The following is a 22523-nucleotide window of genomic DNA, read 5'->3' as shown; positions in this document are numbered from 1 at the left end:
GATCATATCAACACTTTATCATCCCAGCGAGAATGGAGAAACCGAATCAATCAACAAAACCATCATCCAAAAACTTAAGAAGAGATTGACCGACGCTAAAGAAAAATGGAGAGAAATACTACCCGAGGTTCTATGGGCATACCGCACAACATTTAAATCCATCACAGGAGCAACACCGTTCTCGTTAGTTTATGGTGCCGAAGCTCTGATCCCGTTCGAGGTCGGAGAACCTAGCATCAGGTTTCGATATGCAACAGATAAGTCGAATAACGAGACCATGAATACGAGCCTAGAATTATTGGATGAAAGACGCGAAGCCGCTCGCGTCCAATTGGCCGCCCAAAAACAGCGAATCTTAAGGTACTACAATCGAAGAGACAATCTTTGACATTTTAACATCGTGGACTTGGTGCTAAGAAAAGTCACCCTCAATACCCGAAATCCAAATGAAGGGAAACTGGGTCTGAACTGGGAAGGACCGTATCAGGTTCTCGAAATCATCAAAAAAGGATCCTACAAGCTCGGCACGATGAATGGCGAACAACTACCGAGCAATTGGAATGTATCGCACCTAAAATAATACTACTGCTAAGGTACGGCCCCTTCCATTTTCATTTATATTTTAAACTAACCCTTGCAGGTGTTCGACCAGAAACAACGGTGGATTCTTCGACACGAAGCCTTTAGGTCTAAAAGCACGTGTTGTACTCTTTTTTTCTTAGACCGGTTTTGTCCCAAATGGGTTTTCCGACGAGATTTTTAATTAGGCAACCATTGATCGTGCTAACTTAGAACAATTCAATAGTATTCGAGGTTTCTTTGCAATCAACCTCGAATACTGGGGGGGATTTCCCTCGAATGTCAACTTTGATGCGAAGAAATTATTGCATGGCAGCAGGGTCTCGATAAGAAAAATTTGTAATTGCTAAATGGTCAAATGAACCGTGCCCGCGTAGTTTGCTCGAGCCCTGGCACAGAACATGTATGCATGTATAATCATTTATAAAGAGAAGTATTTTTCTTTACTGATATCTCATGCCTTAAAAAATATTTTCTACTTTAGAATTTCATACTCTCGATCTATTATGTAAATAGGCTTAAGGGCCGACCATAACCAGAGTTCGGATAATTACCCCCATGCTCGGGGACTACCGTCCGAAAAATAAATGAGATCAAATTATTAAAACTCCAAGATCATAAGACCTTTTAGGCAACCCTCGATTCTTAAAGGCCACGGCCACCCACTCGGGGAATGACACTACGGGCAAGATCGAAGTAGAAAGGGAAAATATGCCCAAGGGGGAAATCCCGAACTAAAAAGGCTACGGCCGAATTAACATGGTTCGGAGACGTCCGAATTTCGTAACAAAACAGGCCTTCGAATTTCCTCATAAACCGGTTAAAAGGGCTACCCTCGGCAAAATCATAAAAAGTTTCGATAATATCAAGCCTCGAAAACTCTAATGAGTACAAAATTGTTCGAACTCTCGAACAGTTCCTTATTGCATGCTAAGGCATTACAAGTTTTGCAAATACAAATGATAAAAAAAAATTCAAGCCGAAAAGGGGAGAAAGCCAGAAACAATCTTTTTTACAAAGGCTATATCGGCCTAATACAAAAGCCTAAGGGTTGTTTTTTCTTTGAGTTTGAGAGACCATCCTCGCTCAAATAAAAAACCTAAGGGTTACCTTACTTCGAGTTTGAGCAAGCACTCAATCGATCATAAAGCCTAAGGGCTATACTAGTTCGGTTTCAATCAAATTATCTAAACCTCGGACCTTAGAATACAACTTCATATTCTTATAAGGCAGAAAGGAAGAAAGTTTATATATATATATATATATATATATATATATATATATATATATATATATATATATATATATATATAAATAATTATTAACAAGGGCAACATGGGCCAATCAAATTTCCCAACAAAAAACCGAAACGGTCTAAAAAGAAACACAAAAAATACTAATCATAAAGGACTTAGTCTTCTCCGGGAGAAACATCTTCGCTCTCGAGGCCTTCTCCGCTTACAAATCAGCTCATACTCCCAGAATCATCATCATCAAGAAAGGCCAACACTCTGGCTTCAGCTTCGAGCTCCTTAGCATGGATCTCATCGAGAGTCTCCCTTCGAGACTGGCATTTAGCATGCTCGGCAACCCAGTTTGCTCGAGCCAGAGCAGCTTCGGCAACCTCTTTTGCTCGAACCTGAGCAGCTTCAGCCGGCCACCATTGCATCAGCATTAGCCTTGGTTGTTTTGACCTTCGATTTGGCCGCTGCAAGTTCTGTGGCCAGCCTCTCTCGATCAGAAGTTGCTTAACCCAACCGAGACTGGAACTCCTCAATTTTCATGGATTGCACCAAGGCCTTCTCTTTCAAGCTTCGGAGTTGGGTCTCAGTCGAGGCCAGTTGAGCTCGAGCAACTTCCTTTTCTAAGGCAAGGTGGTCCATGTTCTTCTTCCACACATTGGCCTCCGCTTTCACTGCGCCCACTTCCTCACGAAGTTTTCCGATCATATCGAGCTTTCGCTGGACCTATGGGACCGAACTGTTAGCCACCATGCCCGAGTCAGTGTCATTAACATCAAAAATTCTTTTTTCTTGTTCGTCTAGATTAGCTTGATCTTATTGAGCTGCTTCTAGCTCAGCCCGAAGTTCTTTTGCTTCCCCTTCTCTCTGCTCACTGAGAAGCTTGAAGGCATCTCTCTCCTCAGTAAGCCCTCGATTTTTAGCTTCGTACCGGCTCAGCTCCCCTCGGGATCTAAAAAAAGCCTCGTGATGAAGCACAGAAGCTTACAAAAATAGAAAGAAGGAATTATACAAGGGAAGAAAAGTACAAGTACGAAAATTGACAAAGAAAATATGAACTTACCCGGTTCAGGGCCTGTTGGGCTTCGTTGAAAAGACAAGGCTCTCCCACCTCATCCATCAGGGCTTGGTCTTCTTCCATGACCAAATGTTGGAGGTAGCTAGCTACCCCTACGGGGGCAACAAGAACTCGGGCATCCTCCGAGACCGTTATAACGATTGTTCTCTTGCACCCGGGATCGGCACTAGGGGCCGAAAATTGATTGGTCAGTTTAAAACTCGAGGAAGCCTTGCCCGAACTCTTCTTCGAAACCTCCAAGTCATTCAGACCGTTGACACCTTCTACCCCAACAAAATAACCACGAAAAGGATCTTTCTCTCTGTGGGATCCTTCCCCGTAACAAGTCTCTACGGCCTGAGCATCGTGTATCATCGACTCAAAAAATAAAGGAAATGAGGGGGAATCCCCAATCTCTATTGCCCCAAGGGGGTTTTTTGGGGTGCCGCCTCTGTCTTGGGGAGCCTCGAGCCTGGTTTCTGCACCAGTATCCACCACCTCTTCAATGGTCTCTTTGCTCCGAGATAAAGCATCTCTGGTTCCTATCGTCCCGGGGACTTGGGCCGAAGTCTCCTCCTCGACCTCATCGAGCCTAGACGGAGTAGTATCAACTCCCACCGGTTTCAGAGTTCTCTGAATCTCGGTGCTAGCTCGCGCACGGGCCACCAACCTAGAATCATCTTCTTTCTCTTCTTCTTCTTCTTCTTCTTCCCTTAGCCTTTGGACTGACTCCATAGTCAGTGGAATTGTGTTCCCCTTGGGTTTACGGTCTATTCTCTTCTTAGGTTTTTGACCCTCGGAGTTCGAGGCCCTTTTCCTCTTATACTCTTTTGCCAGTTTCGAGATAGGTGATGCAACTTCTTCATCACCGGATGGGGGTCTCATAGTCGCATCGTTTTCGATACCTACAAAAGGAGAAAGTAAGTAAACTCATGTTTGAAATGATGTTTGAACGATAGACAAATCGGTAATTCAGGAAAAAGTCTTATCATGAGTACGAGCCTCCTACCGACCCTTTGACAAATCGCGCCATGCGCGCTCGGTGTGTGTTAACGTCGAAACCAGGCTCCTAACCCAGTTCTCAAGGTGGGGAACCGCACCCAGCATCCAAGCAATGGCTGCATCGAGAAAAACATTGATAAGAAAGGATGAAGAAGAAAAAACAACGAACGGAAATTAAAGATGGAATCATACTTACATTTCATATTCCATTTCTCAGGAAATAGCATGCTCTCAGCCGGGATTAGGTCTGTGGTCTTCACCCAAACGAAGCGGCCCATCCATCCCCGATATTTGTCTTCATCTGTACTCAAGATAAGAGCCTTGGTAGCCAGGCGTTGAAGCTTTATCAGCCCACCTCGATAGAGTCGAAGGCTATATAATCTTATGAGGTGGTCAAGAGTGAAGGGAAGCCCGTCGATTTTGCTCACGAAGAAATGGAGCAGTATCACGATCCTCCAGAAAGAGAGTGAATTTGGCCGAGGGCCACATGGTATTTCTTGCAGAAGTCTATGATGATCGGATCGAGGGGACCCAGCTTGAAAGGATAAGTGTAAACACTCAGGAACCCTTCCATGTGGGTGGTGATTGCTTCTTCTGGTGCCGGTATCACAACCTCTTTGTTTCCCCAATTGCGATCTTTCTTCACCTGGTCAAGGAGGCTTTTGGGAATCGAGCATATATATCTCGATATCGGCTCGCATCGACCAGGAACCGATGAGGGTTTCTCAACCTTAAAGTCGGAATCTATGACACACCCCCCAGGAATAAGTTCTTCAGGGCATGGCTCCACCACTAGTTTCTCGCCGGCCGGCCGAGATGAGGAAGCAACCTCTTTTTGCGGAACAGTTTTAGATATTTTGGCCATTTAGTTTTTGTGGGCAAAGAAGAATGTAGACTGAAGTATTTGGTGTTTTAGGAAGAACAAGCAAAGAAATTCAAAGATCCGAAGATAGGAAACTTTGAAGAAGGCAAAGAACTATGGAGATTGGAATGAAAAAGATTTGAAAGTAAAGTTTGAAATAATGAAGAAGGGGGCTATTTATCGGTTTCACAACGACGGTTCAAAACTGGTAGTGGTCGACCGACGACTGACGCGCATGAAATACCTGGAAAACTGTACCAACGAGACGTTTCGGTCACTTTTGCTGCTTATGTCACGACGATTACGTCATGATCGAAGGCTCAAATCGTTTCTTGTCATTACTCTCCAAAAAAACAAGGGGATTATCTGTATACTGTCTTTGTATGGTTAATCGAGACCGGGGTGGCAGACCGAGGTTCAATCCCAAGTTATATTGGATCGTTACATGAATAAATATTGCCTAGCTTGTGATTCAGGGTTCGATAGAGATCGAGACTAGCTAAGGTCGAGACCGAGAAGGATAGAGATCTAGCAAGATCGAAGGAAGCCTGCTAAGTCGAATAACAGAAAGCCGAGGAATCCATGACCGGGCGAGGTTTGTGGCAGAGATCTCGGTATATATAAAGTCAAGACCGGTTGATTAGCCAATCAGGATATTTCCTTCTGTATTTAGAATTGTACCATATGTAAAACTCCTCTACTATATAAAGGGAGTTCCAATCATTTTGTAAGGACGTATTCACGCATAACAAAGCAATATATTACGTTTTCTCTCTTAAGCTCTCTTATTCAGTAGTTAAGTTCTTACTCTTCAATAATACACTTAGTTGGTGCGAGGGCAACCTAGCTCAAGGGCCAAAGCTGTATGATATATCGGTTTGCTTTATTTTACAGTTAATTTCTAACTTCAATTTTTATATTTCTCAGTTTGTGCCAAGTGAAATCACATATCCTTAAAACCACTTACAAATTTAATTGTTATTCGATTTTAAGGGTAAACAAATACTAATGCTAACAAAAGAAACTCAATTCAACACTAGGAATGATGATAGTGTTGGATATCTATTTTTTAGTTTTACATTGATTTATAATGAAAATGCTTAACTTACTTTATCTTTTTCTTTATTGTTTAGTTATGTAATTAATAGTACTTATTAGCTATACTTAGTTTAGCATGACATATATAGTATATTTAGATTATGTTAATTTTAATTATGCTTATTAATTAGCAATATTTGCTTTATGTAATTTTATTATCTTTGTTATTGAATATTTTAGGATAATGCTATGACTTATTTCATATTATTATGTTATTTTCTCAAAAAATACATTATATAATTATATCTTAATAGGACTAAAAATATATTTGGTGCACAATTTACATATTTAGTGCTATGAAGACTTTACCGGGAAGAAAACCCGAAAACCCGAAAAAAACCGAGTTTGAAAAACCCGAGTTTCTTGGTTTGGTTTGGTTTATAGATTTAAAAACCCGACACCATTGATTTGGTTAAAAATTCCAAACCAAGCCGACCCATGTACACCCCTAGTAATCACCATAGTGGAGGCCGAATCATTGATGGATTTCAGGCATGACAAAGGAAAAGGCAAAGAATCAAAGGTTAACAATGTCAAAGGTGGGGGAGACCGTGGCAAAGGCAAGGAGATACAATAACAATACTACAAGACTCAAGATTCCAAAAAGTCGAGTGGCCGTTAGGGCTACGCTGAGAAGAAGGCGTAGGCCAAGAAGAAGGGATATTACATATGCGGAGGGCCGTACAGCTTCAGGAATTATCCCGACCTAAAGAGCCTCAGCGCCATGGTCCGTGAACGGAAGGAGCAGCCGCAATGAGAGAGTTTGGGAACCACACAGTTGGGTATGATCGGATTATGTGGTTCTGTCACGAAGTAAGCTATCCAACCTACCGAGAATGGAAATAAGTACGTTGATCTCACCATCAACAACAAGCCTGCTCGTGCAATGGTGGATACTGGAGCAACTCATAATTTCGTGACTGAGGCTGCCGCAAAGAGACTAGAATTGAAGCTTGCTCCAACCAACTCTTCCGTCAAGACTATGAATGCCGAGGTACAGAATGCTCGTGGGGTAGCTAATGGAGTTGGTGTCAAATTGGGAACTTGGAAAGGTATGACAAACTTTACCGTAACCGCTATGGATATCTTTGACATCATATTGGGGCAAGAGTTCTTTAGAAATTGTCATACTTTGATCGACCCCACCTCCAACATCTCTTGGTTATGGAGCGAGAAGGAGCTTGCATGGTACCTACAGTGACTATGCCACACAGACAGATCTAAGCACAACTCTCAGCTATGCAGGTTGTCAAGGGGATCGAGAAGGGGGATCCAACATTCATGTCAACCATCGCAAGTCTAGAGGAAGACGAGTTTTCAAGAGACACTTCCGCCTTGCATAAAGAAGTTTCTTGAGGAAAACAAAGACGTCATGCCCGAGGAGTTGCCTAAGCACTTGCCGCCTAGGCGAAAGGTGGATCACAAGATTGAATTGGAGGCAGGGGCTAAGCAACTCGCATTTGCCCCATATCGTATGGCACCGCCTAAGCTAGAGGAGCTCAGGAAACAATTGAAAGAGCTGCTAGATACTGGTCACATTCTCCCATCAAAGGCACCTTTCGGCGCACCAGTATTGGTATAGAAGAAGAAGGATGGATCACTGCGCAAGTGCATAGACTACCGAGCACTTAATAAGGTCACAGTGAAGAATAAGTACTCGATCTCACTCATTGCCGACTTGTTCGATATACTTGGGCAAGCCAAGTACTTTACAATGGTGAATCTTCGCAAAGGCTACTACCAGGTTTGCATTGCAGAAGGGGATGCACCGAAGACAACATGTGTGACGAGATATGGATCCTTTGAGTGGTTGGTGATGCCCTTCGGCTTAACCAATGCACCGGCCACATTTTGCACCCTTATGAACAAGATTTTTCATCCCTGCCTTGATTAATTCGTGGTAGTCTACCTAGACGACATAGTCATCTATAGCAATACCTTGGAAGAGCATATGGAGCACTTAAGGAAGGTTTTCTAAGTCTTGCGGGAGAACGATCTGTACATCAAGAGGGAGAAATGAGAGTTTGCACAATCAAAGGTGCACTTCTTAGGCCATGTTATTAGAATTGGCGAGCTACACATGGACGAGGCTAAGGTACGTGCTATCTAGGAGTGGGAGGCACCTATAAAGGTAACTGAGTTGAGATCCTTCCTTGGCCTTATTAACTACTATCGTCGGTTCATCAATGCTCAGCAAAAGATGCACCATTGACTGAGTTTCTAAAGAAGAACAAGCCATGGGTTTGGACGGAGCATTGTCAAAAGGTGTTTGAAGGCCTTAAGGCAGCTGTAACAGAGGAGCCAGTCCTGGCATTACCTGACTTTACCAAGACATTTGAGGTACATACAGATGCCTCATATTTTGCCATTGGGGGTGTCTTGATGCAGGATAAGCATCCTATAACATTTGAGAGCCGCAAGTTGAATGAAGCGGAGCGGCGTTACACGGTGCAAGAGCAGGAGATGACTGCCATTGTGCATTGCCTTCATACATGGCGACATTATTTGCTCGGGTCGAGGTTCGTGGACAAGACCGACAATTTAGCTACTCGCTACTTTCAGACGCAGAAGAAGCTCACACCAAAACAGGCTAGGTGGCAAGATTTCTTGGCCGAATTTGATTATGTGCTGGAGTATAAGCCAGAAAAAGGTAACGTTGTAGCCGATGCCTTGAGCCGGAAAGCTGAGCTTGTTGCAATCACTTCAACAAAATGGGACATTCATGAGGTTATAAAAGAAGGCATGCAGCATGATCCAGCAGCCAAACAACTTATCGAGTTAGCCAAACAGGGCAATACGAGACGTGTTTGGGTCGAAGATGGCCTCCTGCTTACCACATGCCGGCGGGTCTACGTGCCTAAGTTTGGATACATTAGGCGGTGTATCATAAGGGAGAGTCATGACACAATGTGGGCTGGTCATCCAGCCCAACGTCGTACTAGGGCCTTGGTTGAGTCAATCTACTATTGGCCACGCATGCGAGATGACATAGAGTGTTATGTGGAGACTTGTCTTGTCTGTCAATAGGACAAGGTTGAGGAGGAATTTTGGAGCCACTACCAGTTGCAGAGCGTCCATGGGAGAACGTGATTATGGACTTTATCACTTGCATGTCGAAGTGTGACGGTTATGGTACTATTATGGTGGTCGTGGATAGATTTTCCAAATATGCAACCTTCATGCCCGCCTCACCAGGTTGCACTGCCAAGGAAGCCGCCAAGTTATTCTTTAAGAATGTGGTGAAGTATTGAGGCTTACCGAGGCATATTATCAGTGATCGAGACCCCCCGTTTTACTGGGAACTTTTGGAGAGAGTTATTCGACATACTTGGCACGGAACTGCACTTTTCCACTAGTTTCCACCCACAGACAGATGTACAAACGGAACGGGTCAATGCGTTACTAGAATGCTACTTGAGGCATTATGTAAGCACGCATTAGAAAGATTGGGCAAGGCTCTTAGACATCGCCCAATTCTCTTATAAATTGCAGTAGAGTGAGTCCACGGGGCGGACACCATTTGAGCTAGCCACGGGCCAACAGCCACAAACTCCACATTTATTACCTGCTGCATTCGAGAGAAATTGTTTGGGGGCTTATCATATGGCCAAAGGATGGGAGGAGCAACTTGACACTACTATGTCCTACTTGGATAGGGAAGCTAAGAAGATGAAGAAGTTTGCGGACCATAAGCGGCGTCCCACGGACTATAGAGTTGGGGACGTGGTCATGGTGAAGTTTAACCCAAGACAGTTCAAGGCACTACGGGGCATGCATCAAAATCTGATTCGCAAGTATGAGGGGCCATTTAAGATCATCGCCAAGCTAGGCAAGATCTCATACAAGCTTGACATGCCATCGTATCTTAAGATCTACCATGTCTTCCATGCCAGTGTGCTTAAGCCATATCATGAAGATAAGGATGATCCGAGTAGGGGCCAATCAAGTCGAGCGCCTATGACTATCACCTCCTCGCATGATAAGGAGATTGAGGCTATCATGGATTACCAGGCCACGCGAAAACAAAGGCATAAAGCCACTGCTATGTTCCTCGTCCATTGAAAGGGGCAATCACCAGATGAGGCCACATGGGAACGATATGAAGATTTATGGCAGTTCAAAGATAAGATCCGAGAGTTTATGCGGCAGCATTGCGCCGCGGTCGTCGCAACATTAGGTGGGGGAGAGTGTAATGACCCGCCATGTCATCATACCACATAGGTGCCATTTGGCATATATTAAAGCATGTGGAATCTTACATAGGAGGAAGGCTAGCATTTGTGAGAAGATTCTAGAAAAGTATGGACATTTCCTTTGGAAGATCCTAGATGCTTATGGATTTGCTAGGAATGTTCTTGAAATCTTCTAGGCTTGTAGAGAATTCTAGTGAAAGCCTTTATCTTGTGAATGTTAAGGACTTGTGTAACAATTAATATTTACACACTAGCCCCTAGGAGACTAGTATATAAAGGGAGTCATTCATTTGTAATTCATCAAGCAAACAATTCGAGTTCTCTCTAATACAAAGCTTCCTTTAACAATTCTCTTATGTTCTTTCTACCAATCTCTTAGCGATCTTGAGTGTAGTAAGGTTGACTTGGCATAGCAAGAATATGAACAAGTTGTGCAAGATCGTTAGCGAGTTGTCAAGTATCGCACGTGTACTTAGTTAACTACTAAGGACGTGACACGATGTCCAAAATATTCAGAAAAGTTATTTCTTTAAAACTAACTCAGTTTTCAGCTTCACATTCCGATATCCGTTTTAAACTCAGCTCACAACTTTAGTTTCAGTTATAAGATGCAGACTTAGTATTCAGTTTCAGCATGTATTTGGCCCTTCTTTAATAGTACTAAAATCGCATTCATCATATCCTTTCAAAATATTTTTAAATTGGTATGCCTTCTTAAATACAACGGAAATCATACCTTGGCTTATAGGCCTTAAACATATGTCCTTGTAGATAAATCGTATTCAAAAATATATGGCTGAATACATATAGAGATACTTAGAGTCCTACGATTTTTTGTTTAGACTACAATAAGATACATTTCACTTCGACAATTGCAGTCATGAGACAAAACCAACATTATATTTTATCTAACATGTCCATTCTCTTTGTCTACAGTGATGAGAAAATGGGAACACCTACTAAAGTTGTTCCAGCGTCGACAATGAAGACATTGCCTGAAACATATTCTGAAGAATCATGAATTAAGTACCTGACCACTGATGTTAAAGCCGGATCTGTCGTTCCAAGAGTTTTCAAAGGAATGGTTCTCAAAGTAACATTATTGAACCATTCCTTTTGCATAAGACTCTCTGTTATTTCAGATTTGAAAATTCCTGGTGATACTGAGTTCACTCTGATCTTGTCTACTCCCAATTCCAGGGCCATCATCTGCCATTCCATTATTTGAATAATCAATTAATGCAAATACAATTAATTACCATGTATAACTGAGAGGAAAAATCGACAATTCTCATGTATTTGTTTTTAAAAAAAAGTGTTAAATTTGGAGAGTTGAGATATTTGGCAAGCTTTTAGAGAAAAAAAAAAAGAAGCTATTTTTTCAGAAGCTGAAAAAGTAATTCTCTTATAAGCACTCTTGACACCTTGGCCAAACACAAATTGTTACTCTAATATTAAAAAAAATGCGAGTCGTTCCTGCATTTAACTATTTTGCTTTCTCATGGAAGATTTAATCTCTTCATTTTACATTAGGGTGGTTCCTAACTAATGTTACCATGCCCTAAGCTAGCTACTTTATAGACTCCGCCTTCATCAAATTAAACCTTTTATTAAGATGGCATGCAAGAAAGGGAACATTGGCGTAACTGGTAAAGTTGCTGCTATATGACCAGGAGGTTACGGGTTCAAGCCATGGAAACAACCTCTTGCAAAAATGCAAGGTAAGACTGCGTACAAAAGACCTTGTTGTCCGGCCCTTCCCATATCCCGCTTGCATAGCAAGAGCTCAGTCCTTTTAGTAAGATGGCATGTAATAAGGACTCAACCTTAATGATGAATATTCCTTCAACAGTGCGGTCGAATGAAGCTATAACTAATTGTGCTACAAATCTCAGAAGAAAACCAAAGTAATAGTACAAGTACCTTGGTGAACATGTCAAGAGCCATCTTTGAAGAAGCGTAAGCAACACCCCCTGGTATTAGTACCCGATTCAGACCAGCAGTTGAACTGATATTAATAACAGATCCTCCGCCCTGTTTAGCATCGCGCATTCGTCTACAAATATATTTGGACACCAACCATGCCCCTCTTAGGTTTGTCTTAAAGGTATGGTTCCACTCCTCCTCTGGCAATTTCAGTGAAGAATGCACATTACCTGGTCAAATAAAGTGACTATTTAATTTTAAGTACATACTCAAGATAAAATTTCTAGCACCACAACCACAGCATTGTATGCTCCGCGTCGAAAGTATTGGGTTCAGTTGAACCTGATAGTTAGATGTTGCATCCGCCCCTGATGTATACTCACTATGTTATCGTACCTCTAAGTCCGGCATTGTTAACCAAGGCATCAATACGTCCGAAGGCGTCCCAAGCTCTCTGTACAGCAGCCTCAATTGTAGAACCATCCGCGGTGACATCAAGCTGGACGGCGATTGCGCGCTGGGTGTCTTCCGAGTTATTAATCTGGTCGCAGAGAGATTTCAGTCTGTTAATACGACGAGCGGCAGCAATGATGCTGCAGCCGGCTTTCGCCAAGTCGAGACAGAACTCTCGCCCTATTCCTGACGACGCACCTGTCACCATTACTACTTTTCCGCTCAGGTCTTTCCACGGCTCCATTGTTTCTGTATGCATTAGTTAATAATGCAGAAAGTTATGGATACATACATTTTATGCTAATAGAATTTAAATGATTAATTATATTTAAGCAAAAAAAGAAAAAATAGACAAACGCGTATTGTTTGCATATGGAGAAGTTTACCATAAATTGATATAATTCCTATATTAATTGAAAAGGTCATAAAATTTCGGAAATGTTAAGGACTTCTTACCTAATTCAAATAAGGTTTGAATTAGTAAACCAAAATTTGATTTGATTTTAAAGTCCTAAATATTAGGAAAGTAATTTAAATTATAATTTTATCCAATGTAAAACTGATTTTTAAAGGGTAAAAAAAGTGAACGATATTTCGTTAAGTGTTTTCGTACTTTTAATATAATATAGATTACTTATTAAAGATCACTTATTAATAATAATCTGCTTTCTCTCTTTCAAAAAGATTCACACTATTTCCTTATTAGTCTGTTTCAAAAAGATTGACACATTTCAATATTTGCTCAATAGGAAGCATTTATAGCCACACATATGTTATGGCAGGTTTTAGACTACAAGTTTCAAATATTTTACAGCCACACAAATGGTATGGCTTATTTAAGACCTCATATTTCAAAAGTCTTTCTTTATTTATTAAAGTTTGTCAAGTCAAATTAATACAATCCTTTTTAAAGAGAGGGAATAGTAATGATCAAGAGAGACTCAGACTTCACAGCCACATTCAGACCGGTGGCAGAGCCACATTCAACTAAGGGGGTCGATTTCCAAGGGGTGTATCGACACCCCTTCGCAGAAAAATTACATTATATTGCTAGATAAATTTTTCCGTTTTATATATATTTACTATTTACTATACGTTGACTACCCTAAACTTTCGTTGTATTTATATTTTTATATTTTGGCATCCCTTGGTAAAAATTCTGGTTCCGCCATTGATTCAAATTCTGGTTCCGCCACTTATTCAGACAATCATTCTCAACATATACACATGCAGTCATATTTCCACCTAAAGACACTAGACAGGAATTTTGTTCCAATATTCACATAGTTGTATCATTATTCATTTGAAATCATAAATATGCATCTGAATGTGCTAAAGATAAACCTTCATATATAAGGCTGGTGTTAAATTTCTTCTAAGCCAACAACACAGGCGTATTATTAACCCTTTAATAATTAACTACAATATTATTAATTGTAAGATGCATGTACCAGAAAAATGGTATGTCCATTAGAGAATATTGAAGAAATTATCTGACCCATAATAAAATAAAGAAGTATTTCATGATCTCTTCGTTTTTTAGTACAGCATTATTGGGGTTCCATTAATCAAACAACTGGACAAAGTCCAAATAATGACAAAACTGGCTATAAAAACTTGCCAGGTGAGAATAAAAAACAGAAAAAGTCAAGTTACATGGACCCAAAAATATAGTATAAGATGGCATCAGGGAGTTAGGATATTACTGTTTCATTATGTAAAAGTATTTCATGATCTATTCGTTTTCATAATAAACACCATGAAACAACGGTCAAAGTTGTATCCTGTAGATCACGAGTTCGAGCCATGAAATCAGTTATTCCTTGGATTGTGGCTCTTTCCCAAATTCAATGTAAACGCGAGATATTTTGTGCACCGAATTGCCCTTATACAACATTCCTGTATGGGGAATCTAATAATAAGACAAATGGTGAAAGTTTTAATAATGAAAAAACTGGAATCTAAAGGCGATGGACAATAATGCATGAAATTTTGCTTTCTAAACCTGTACTTACTTCTTAAATAATTCTACCCTACTTGTCAATGTGCGACTAAAGTTGGCCAAACCATTTAGCCTCTCTTTCTCTGTTTCTATAATGAAAGACTAAGTGGGAGAGAGAAATCTCCAGCTTTTCTGATTTTAAAGGCTAAAAAGGTCCCTTTTGAATTTTAAGGTATTTCGTTTTTCACAAAAACTCTTATCTTTATATAAAAGTATTTTGGATATGCTCATTCTAACAAATTTACTCAATCACTACCTTTTATCTTAACTATGATAATAGATAAACCAAGATTTGAAGCAAACTTAAATTGCAGATTCAGGATTAAAGAGGTAGGAGAAGAAAAAATGGGTGCCGTGGGTGGAAATAATATGTCTGCTCCAACAACTAAACCAAAGAAAAATCCTCTCCAAAGAGTGCCATTTTCAAAGCCCCCTTTTACAATTGGCGACATCAAGAAGACCATTCCTCCTCACTGCTTTCATCGATCTCTCATTCCCTCGTTCTCTTATCTTGTTCAAGATCTCATATTTGTCTCCATCTTTTACTATATTGCCACAACTTATTTCCATTTCCTTCCGTCGCCATATAGTTACCTAGCATGGCCTATTTACTGGATCGCTCAAGGTTGTCTTTTCACTGGAATATGGATGATTGGCCATGAATGTGGCCACCATTCCTTCAGTGATTACCAATGGGTAGATGACACTGTTGGTCTTATACTCCACTCTGTACTTTTAACGCCCTACTTTGCCTGGAAACATAGTCATCGTCGTCACCATTCTAACACTAGTTCCCTTGAGCATGATGAAGTATACGTGCCTAGGCTTAAATCCGAACTAAGACAGCTCACCAAGTATTTGAACAATCCACTAGGACGAGTACTCGGACTTGCCTGCACCCTCATTCTTGGCTGGCCTTTGTACTTGGTCTTCAATGCCTCCGGCAGACTATATCATCGCTTTGCATGTCATTTTTATCCATATAGCCCAATATATAATAATCGCGAGAGGATACAAATCTACATTTCAGATGCAGGTGTGATTGCAGCTAGTTATGTGTTGTATCGCATTGCTTTGGCACAAGGTTTAGCTTGGTTTATATGCATCTATGGGGTACCCCTCCAAATTATGAGCATCTTTATAGTGTTAATCACTTTTTTGCACCATACTCACTCTTCATTGCCACACTATGATTCATCTGAGTGGGATTGGTTAAGAGGAGCTTTAGCTACTGTAGACAGAGACTACGGTGTGCTAAATAAGGTCTTTCACAACATTACAGATACTCACGTTTTGCATCATTTATTCACCACCATTCCACATTATCACGCAACGGAGGCAACCAAAGCGATCAAGCCATTACTAGGAGAGTACTACCAATTTGATGGTACCTCGTTTTATAAGGCGATATGGAGAGATTCGAAAGAGTGCATCTATGTTGAGAAAGATGAAGGATCTCAAGACAAAGGTGTTTTCTGGTATAAAAATAAGCTTTGAAAGATGTATGAAAAAAGTTACTTGGATTTAGTTAAATGTTAAGTTAGAGTCGTAGTATGCATTGAATTAAAGTTTATTTATAGCTTTGTATGATTTGTTGTTTCCTATCATTCTATAATGTATGGTGTTATATTGTATTATATGGCTGAACAGTTGTGGAGTGATCCCATACCTTGCTTCTGAATTTAGCTAAGGCATCAGCCACCAAGTTAGCTTCTCTAAAGCAGTGTTGAAACTTAATTTGCATGTCCTGAATTTCAGTCTACACACTTAGTTAGTTCAACATGGGATCAGACTCTTTTCTTATCAGTTATCATATTTACAACTCCAAAATGGTGCTGTAAAATGTTGGTTACACCAGTTAATAGCAGATAGAGTTGCCTGCACTTCAGCATAGTTGTTATTACAGAAATGGAGTTTTTTATGTGGATTTTTAACCAGTCATCAGGAGGTTTTTCCCAGTTAACTGGTTTTATAGTTAAAGCAGCTTTTCTTCCCTCCAGTTCTTTACATAACTCGTGCCAATTCGTCATATGGATTTTCCGATGGAAAAAGAATTTCTATCTCCACCTTTCTTAGCCATAAAGACTGTTGTGATAAACTCCAGGGTTCTAAAACCTCCATCACCTTTCAGAGGCGGAGCCAGGATTTGAAGTTACAGGGTTCGATGTTCTAGCCATTTTTATGTTAATGGGTTCTAAAGTAACAATTTATCCATATTCAATTTATTTCTTAAAACAAAATTGAATTTTTTTCTCTCACAGTAGGTAGGGGTGAGAACAACCAAACTTTAATCAACAGCTCAAGTCAATGGGGATAAAACGATAAATAACATAGCCAGACCACAAAGGAGGACATGTTAAGTTAACCAAACTTTGAAAGATGTATGAAAAAAGTTACTTGGATTTAGTTAAATGTTAAGTTAGAGTCGTAGTATGCATTGAATTAAAGTTTATTTATAGCTTTGTATGATTTGTTGTTTCCTATCATTCTATAATGTATGGTGTTATATCTCACCATCAACAATAAGCCTGCTCGTGCAATGGTGGATACTGGAGCAACTCATAATTTCGTGACTGAGGCTACCACAAAGAGACTAGAATTGAAGCTTGCTCCAACCAACTCTCCCGTCAAGACTATGAATGCCGAGGTACAGAATGCTCGTGGGATAGCTAATGGAGTTGGTGTCAAATTGGGAACTTGGAAAGGTATGACAAACTTTACCGTAACCGCTATGGATATCTTTGACATCATATTGGGGCAAGAGTTCTTTAGAAATTGTCATACTTTGATCGACCCCTACCTCCAACATCTCTTAGTTATGGAGCGAGAAGGAGCTTGCATGGTACCTACAGTGACTATGCCACACAGGCAGATCCAAGCACAACTCTCAGCTATGCAGGTTGTCAAGGGGATCAAGAAGGGGGAGCCAACGTTCATGGCAACCATCGCAAGTCTGGAGGAAGACAAGAGTTTTCAAGAGACACTGCCGCCTTGCATAAAGAAGTTTCTTGAGGAAAACAAAGACGTCATGCCCGAGGAGTTGCCTAAGCACTTGCCGCCTAGGCAAGATGTGGGTCACAAGATTGAATTGGAGCCAGGGGCTAAGCCACCCGCATTTTCCCCATATCGTATAGCACCGTCTGAGCTAGAGGAGCTCAAGAAACAATTGAAAGAGCTTCTAGATACTGGTCACATTCGCCCATCAAAGGCACCTTTCGGCGCACCAGTATTGGTACAGAAGAAGAAGGATGGATCACTGTGCAAGTGCATAGATTACCGAGCACTTAATAAGGTCAAAGTGAAGAATAAGTACCCGATCTCGTTCATTGCTGACTTGTTCGATAGACTTGGGCAAGACAAGTACTTTACAACGGTGAATCTTCGCAAAGGCTACTACCAGGTTCGGATTGCAGAAGGGGATGCACCGAAGACAATATATGTGACGATATATGGATCCTTTGAGTGGTTGATGATGCCCTTCGGCTTAACCAATGCACCGGCCACATTTTGCACCCTTATGAACAAGATTTTTCATCCCTACCTTGATCAATTCGTGGTAGTCTACCTAGACGACATAGTCATCTACAGCAACACCTTAGAAGAGCATATGGAGCACTTAAGGAAGGTTTTCTAAGTCTTGCAGGAGAATGATCTGTACATCAAGAGGGAGAAATGAGAGTTTGCACAATCAAAGGTGCACTTCTTAGGCCATGTTATTAGAATTGGCGAGCTACGCATGGACGAGGCTAAGGTACGTGCTATCCAGGAGTGGGAGACACCTATAAAGGTAACTGAGTTGAGATCCTTCCTTGGCCTTATTAACTACTATCGTCAGTTCATCAATGGCTACTTAGCAAAAGATGCACCATTGACTGAGTTTCTAAAGAAGAACAAGCCATGGGTTTGGACGGAGCATTGTCAAAAGGCGTTTGAAGGCCTTAAGGCAGCTGTAACAGAGGACCCAGTCTTGGCATTACCTGACTTTGCCAAGACATTTGAGGTGCATACAGATGCCTCATATTTTGCCAATTGGGGTGTCTTGATGCAGGATAAGCATCCTATAGCATTTGAGAGCCGCAAGTTGAATGAAGCGGAGCAGCGTTACACGGTGCAAGAGCAGGAAATGACTGCCTTTGTGCATTTCCTTCATACATGGCGACATTATTTGCTCGGGTCGAGGTTCGTGGTCAAGACCGATAATTTAGCTACTAGCTACTTTCAGACGCAGAAGAAGCTCACACCAAAACAGGCTAGGTGGCAAGATTTCTTGGCCGAATTTGATTATGTGCTGGAGTATAAGCCGGGAAAAGGTAACGTTGTAGCCGATGCCTTGAGCCGAAAAGCCGAGCTTGTTGCAATCACTTCAACAGAATGGGACATTCGTGAGGTTATAAAAGAAGGCATGCAGCATGATCCAACAGCCAAACAACTTATCAAGTTAGCCAAACAGGGCAATACGAGACGTTTTTGGGTCGAAGACGGCCTCCTGCTTACCATATGCCGGCGGGTCTATGTGCCTAAGTTTGGAGACATTAGACAGTGGATCATAAGGGAGAGTCATGACAAAATATGGGCTGGTCATCCAGGCCAACGTCGCACTAGGGCCTTGGTTGAGTCAGTCTACTATTGGCCACGCATGCGATATGACATAGAGTGTTATGTGTAGACTTGTCTTGTTTGTCAATAGGACAAGGTTGAGCAACAACCCGGAGGACTTTTGGAGCCACTACCAGTTGCAGAGTGTCCATGGGAGAGCGTGATTATGGACTTTATCACTTGCATGTCGAAGTCCAATGGTTATGGTACTATTATGGTGGTCGTGGATAGATTTTCCAAATATGCAACTTTCATGCCCGCCTCACCAACTTTAAGAATATGGTGAAGTATTGGGGCTTACCGATGCATATTATCAGTGATCAAGACCCCCCTTTTTATTGGGAACCTTTGGAGAAAGGTTTTCGATATACTTGGCATGGAACTGAACTTTTCCACTAGTTTTCACCCACAGACAGATGGACAAACGGAACGGGTCAATGCGTTACTAGAATGCTACTTGAGGCATTATGTAAGGATGCATCAAAAAGATTGGGCAAGGCTCCTAGACATCGCCCAATTCTCTTATAACTTGCAGCTGAGTGAGTCCACGGGGCGGACACCATTTGAGCTAGCCACGGGCCAAAATCCACAAACTCCATATTTATTACCCGCTGCATTCGAGGGAAATTGTTTGGGGGCTTATCATATGGCCAAAGGATGGGAGGAGCAACTTGACACTGCTAAGTCCTACTTGGATAGGGAAGCTAAGAAGATGAAGAAGTTTGCGGACCGTAAGCGGCGTCCCATGGACTATAGAGTTGGGGACGTGTGATGACCCAAAATGTCATCTTTAAATTTAATGATTAATTCTATGATCTAAGCACTATTTATCATTACTCGACTTGCGTGCGCAGTCCGTAAAATTTTTTCGGAAAGTTTTTATTTGAAAATGGATTAAAATATGAATTAGAGCTTTAAAACACAACTAAGTTGACTTTGGTCAACATTTTGAGTAAACTGACTCGGATCAGTATTTTGACAGTTCTGGTAGGTCCGTATCGTGAATTGGGACTTGGGCGTATGCCCGGAATCAAATTCCGAGGTCCCTAGCTCGAGATATGGAATTTTGATGAAAAATTTAAAGTTTAAGTTCAAATAGTGACCGGATGTCGAATTATGTGCAAATGATCCCAGAATAGAATTTTGATGATTTCAACAGCTCCGTAGGGTAATTTTGGACTTATAAGCGTGATCGGAATTCTATTTGGAAGTCCGTAATGGAATTAGGCTTGAAATGCCAAAAGTTGAATTTTTGGGAAGTTTGACCGAGGGGTTGACTTTTTTATATCGGGGTCGAAATCCGATTCTGAAAATTTTTATAGCTCCGTTATGTCATTTATGACTTGCGTACAAAATTTGAGGTCAATCGGACTTGATTTGATAGGTTACGGTGTTGTTTGTAGAAATTGAAAGTTTCAAAGTTCATTAGGCTTGAATGTATATCTGATTCGTGATTTTAGCGTTGTTTGATGTGATTTGAGGTTTTAAATAAGTTCATATGATGTTTAAGACTTGTTGGTGTATTGGGTTGAGGTCCCGAGGGCCTCGGGTGAGTTTCGGATGGTTAACGGATCAAAAGTGGGACTTAGCTGCTCCAAAAGCTGCTGTAATTTTTCTGCTGGAAATGCTGTCAAAATCGGGTTGCCTGCCAAAATTGGGCTGCCTGTCAAAATCGAGCTCCCTGTCAAAATCGAGCTCCCTGACAAAATCGAGCTCCCTGTCAAAATCGAGCTCCCTAACAAAATCGAGCTCCCTGACAAATCGAGCTCCCTTACAAAATCGAGCTCCCTGACAAAATCGAGCTCCCTGACAAAATCGAGCGCCCTGACAAATCTGTAAGTTATAAAAACAGGGGACTTCATCCCATTTGCCTTTTTGACGAATTGGAGCTTGAGGAGAGGCGATTTTGATATATTTTCAAGGAAAAATATTTGGGTAAGTGATTCTAACTTGGACTTGGTCAATATACACGAATATATCATTGTTTTCACCATTTAATTAGTGTTTTGAGATTGAAATTTGGAAAATTTTAGAAATCTCATAGAAACGAATTTTTGAGATTTCGGTGTCGATCCGGAGTCGGATTTGAGTGAAACTGGTATGGTTGGACTCGTAATTAAATGGATTATCGGATTTTGTAAGTTTCGTCGGATTCCGAGATATGGGCCCCACGTACAATTTTTGAGCTAATTTCGGATTTCATTGAAAAATATAATATTTTCTTATGAAATTGATTTCTATAATTTTTGTTGACTGTATCGAATTAATTATGACTAGATACGAGTTGATCGGAGTCAGAAAATCGAGGAAAAAGTATAATACTTGGTTAAATTGGAGCAAGTCGAGGTAAGTGACTTGTCTAACCTTGTGTGGGAGAAATATCCCCTAGAATTGATATTAATGTGATTATTGAAATGTGTTGAAAGTCATGTACACGAGGCGACGAGTGTGTACACGGGCTAAATGTGAAATATTATATTTTTAAATTGTGTAGATCATTGTTGCACATTTATTAAATTATTTTATCTTGTTATATTCTTCATCATTGATGTGAGATATATATATTTTAAATTTGTTTGACCTTTTCCTGCTAATTATTTTACCTGTTTAATTGAAACTTGGTTTCTTTTATACTGTGCATTATTTGAAGGTTGATTTTCTTTAAATTAAATATTATTAATACGAAGTATTTCACATTTTTTAAATTTGATATTGAAGCAACGTATTAAAAATTTGAAATATTATTTTCCTGAATTATTTATTCTTGAATATTTTCGTAAGATATTTTTTGTACTCATTGTAATGGAGCCGTGAGCTCATTATTGTGGAAACAATATTATTGTTGGATTATTCTGGCATGAGCCATAAGCGCTTTATTATTAAAAAATATTGTTGTTGATTTATTGTGGAAAATTGAAATATTGGGCACTTGAGGTGCAAATTGTGATATATTGTGATATTAATACGCATGCGGTAGTATAAGGTCTGGGTATTGAAACGCATGCGGTGAGATAAGGGTGGCTTGATACGCGTGGCTAGTAGGGGTGACTACTAGAAGTCATGCGGTGTGATAAGCGTGGCTAAAATGCGGGATGCTATTTCGAAAAAAATATTTTCTTTAAATAAATCGTGAAGGCTCCCGCAGTGATATAAGAAAATAAGATATTGTGAAATTATTTATAATTTGGGACTACGAGGCGGTACCTCGGTAGTGCCCTTGTTGATATTGATTTATGGCCATAGTTGCCTTCGATTAATTGTTGTGATTTTCATAAAGTTGAAAGAAATTCTGTTTTGATTCCACGAGATATTATTTGCAATTATTTGGTGTCATTAAATGTGACATACTATTTGATTCATTTCCGTAGTCATTTTATCTTATTAAATTATTTAAACATTTTTTTCATGTCATTATCTATTCTCCAGTAGGGCCTGACCTGACCTCGTCACTACTCTACTGAGGTTAGGCTTGGCACTTACTGGGGACCGTTGTGGTGTACTCATACTACGCTTC

At 40.6% G+C, this 22523-nt stretch overlaps 2 protein-coding genes across 2 annotated transcripts; one reads left to right on the top strand and one right to left on the bottom strand.

The window, feature by feature from the left end:
• Positions 1-10774: 10774 nt before the first annotated feature.
• On the bottom strand, positions 10775-12710 carry LOC104121260 (uncharacterized). Its single transcript, XM_009633213.4, has 3 exons — positions 12355-12710; positions 11956-12188; positions 10775-11241 (listed from the first exon to the last, which is right to left on the bottom strand). The coding sequence occupies exons 1-3, from the start codon at positions 12668-12670 to the stop codon at positions 10963-10965; spliced, it is 828 nt and encodes a 275-aa protein (XP_009631508.1). The 5' UTR covers positions 12671-12710; the 3' UTR covers positions 10775-10962.
• Positions 12711-14468: 1758 nt separating this feature from the next.
• On the top strand, positions 14469-16079 carry LOC104121261 (delta(12)-fatty-acid desaturase FAD2-like). The gene has a single exon (XM_018766561.1). The coding sequence runs from the start codon at positions 14684-14686 to the stop codon at positions 15908-15910; it is 1227 nt and encodes a 408-aa protein (XP_018622077.1). The 5' UTR covers positions 14469-14683; the 3' UTR covers positions 15911-16079.
• Positions 16080-22523: the final 6444 nt, after the last annotated feature.

The sequence above is a fragment of the Nicotiana tomentosiformis genome, chromosome 12 (genome assembly GCF_000390325.3).
Source record: "Nicotiana tomentosiformis chromosome 12, ASM39032v3, whole genome shotgun sequence".
Lineage (NCBI taxonomy): Eukaryota > Viridiplantae > Streptophyta > Magnoliopsida > Solanales > Solanaceae > Nicotiana > Nicotiana tomentosiformis.
Note: the sequence above shows the minus strand (reverse complement) of the source record. Positions and strands in the feature narration are given on the sequence as shown.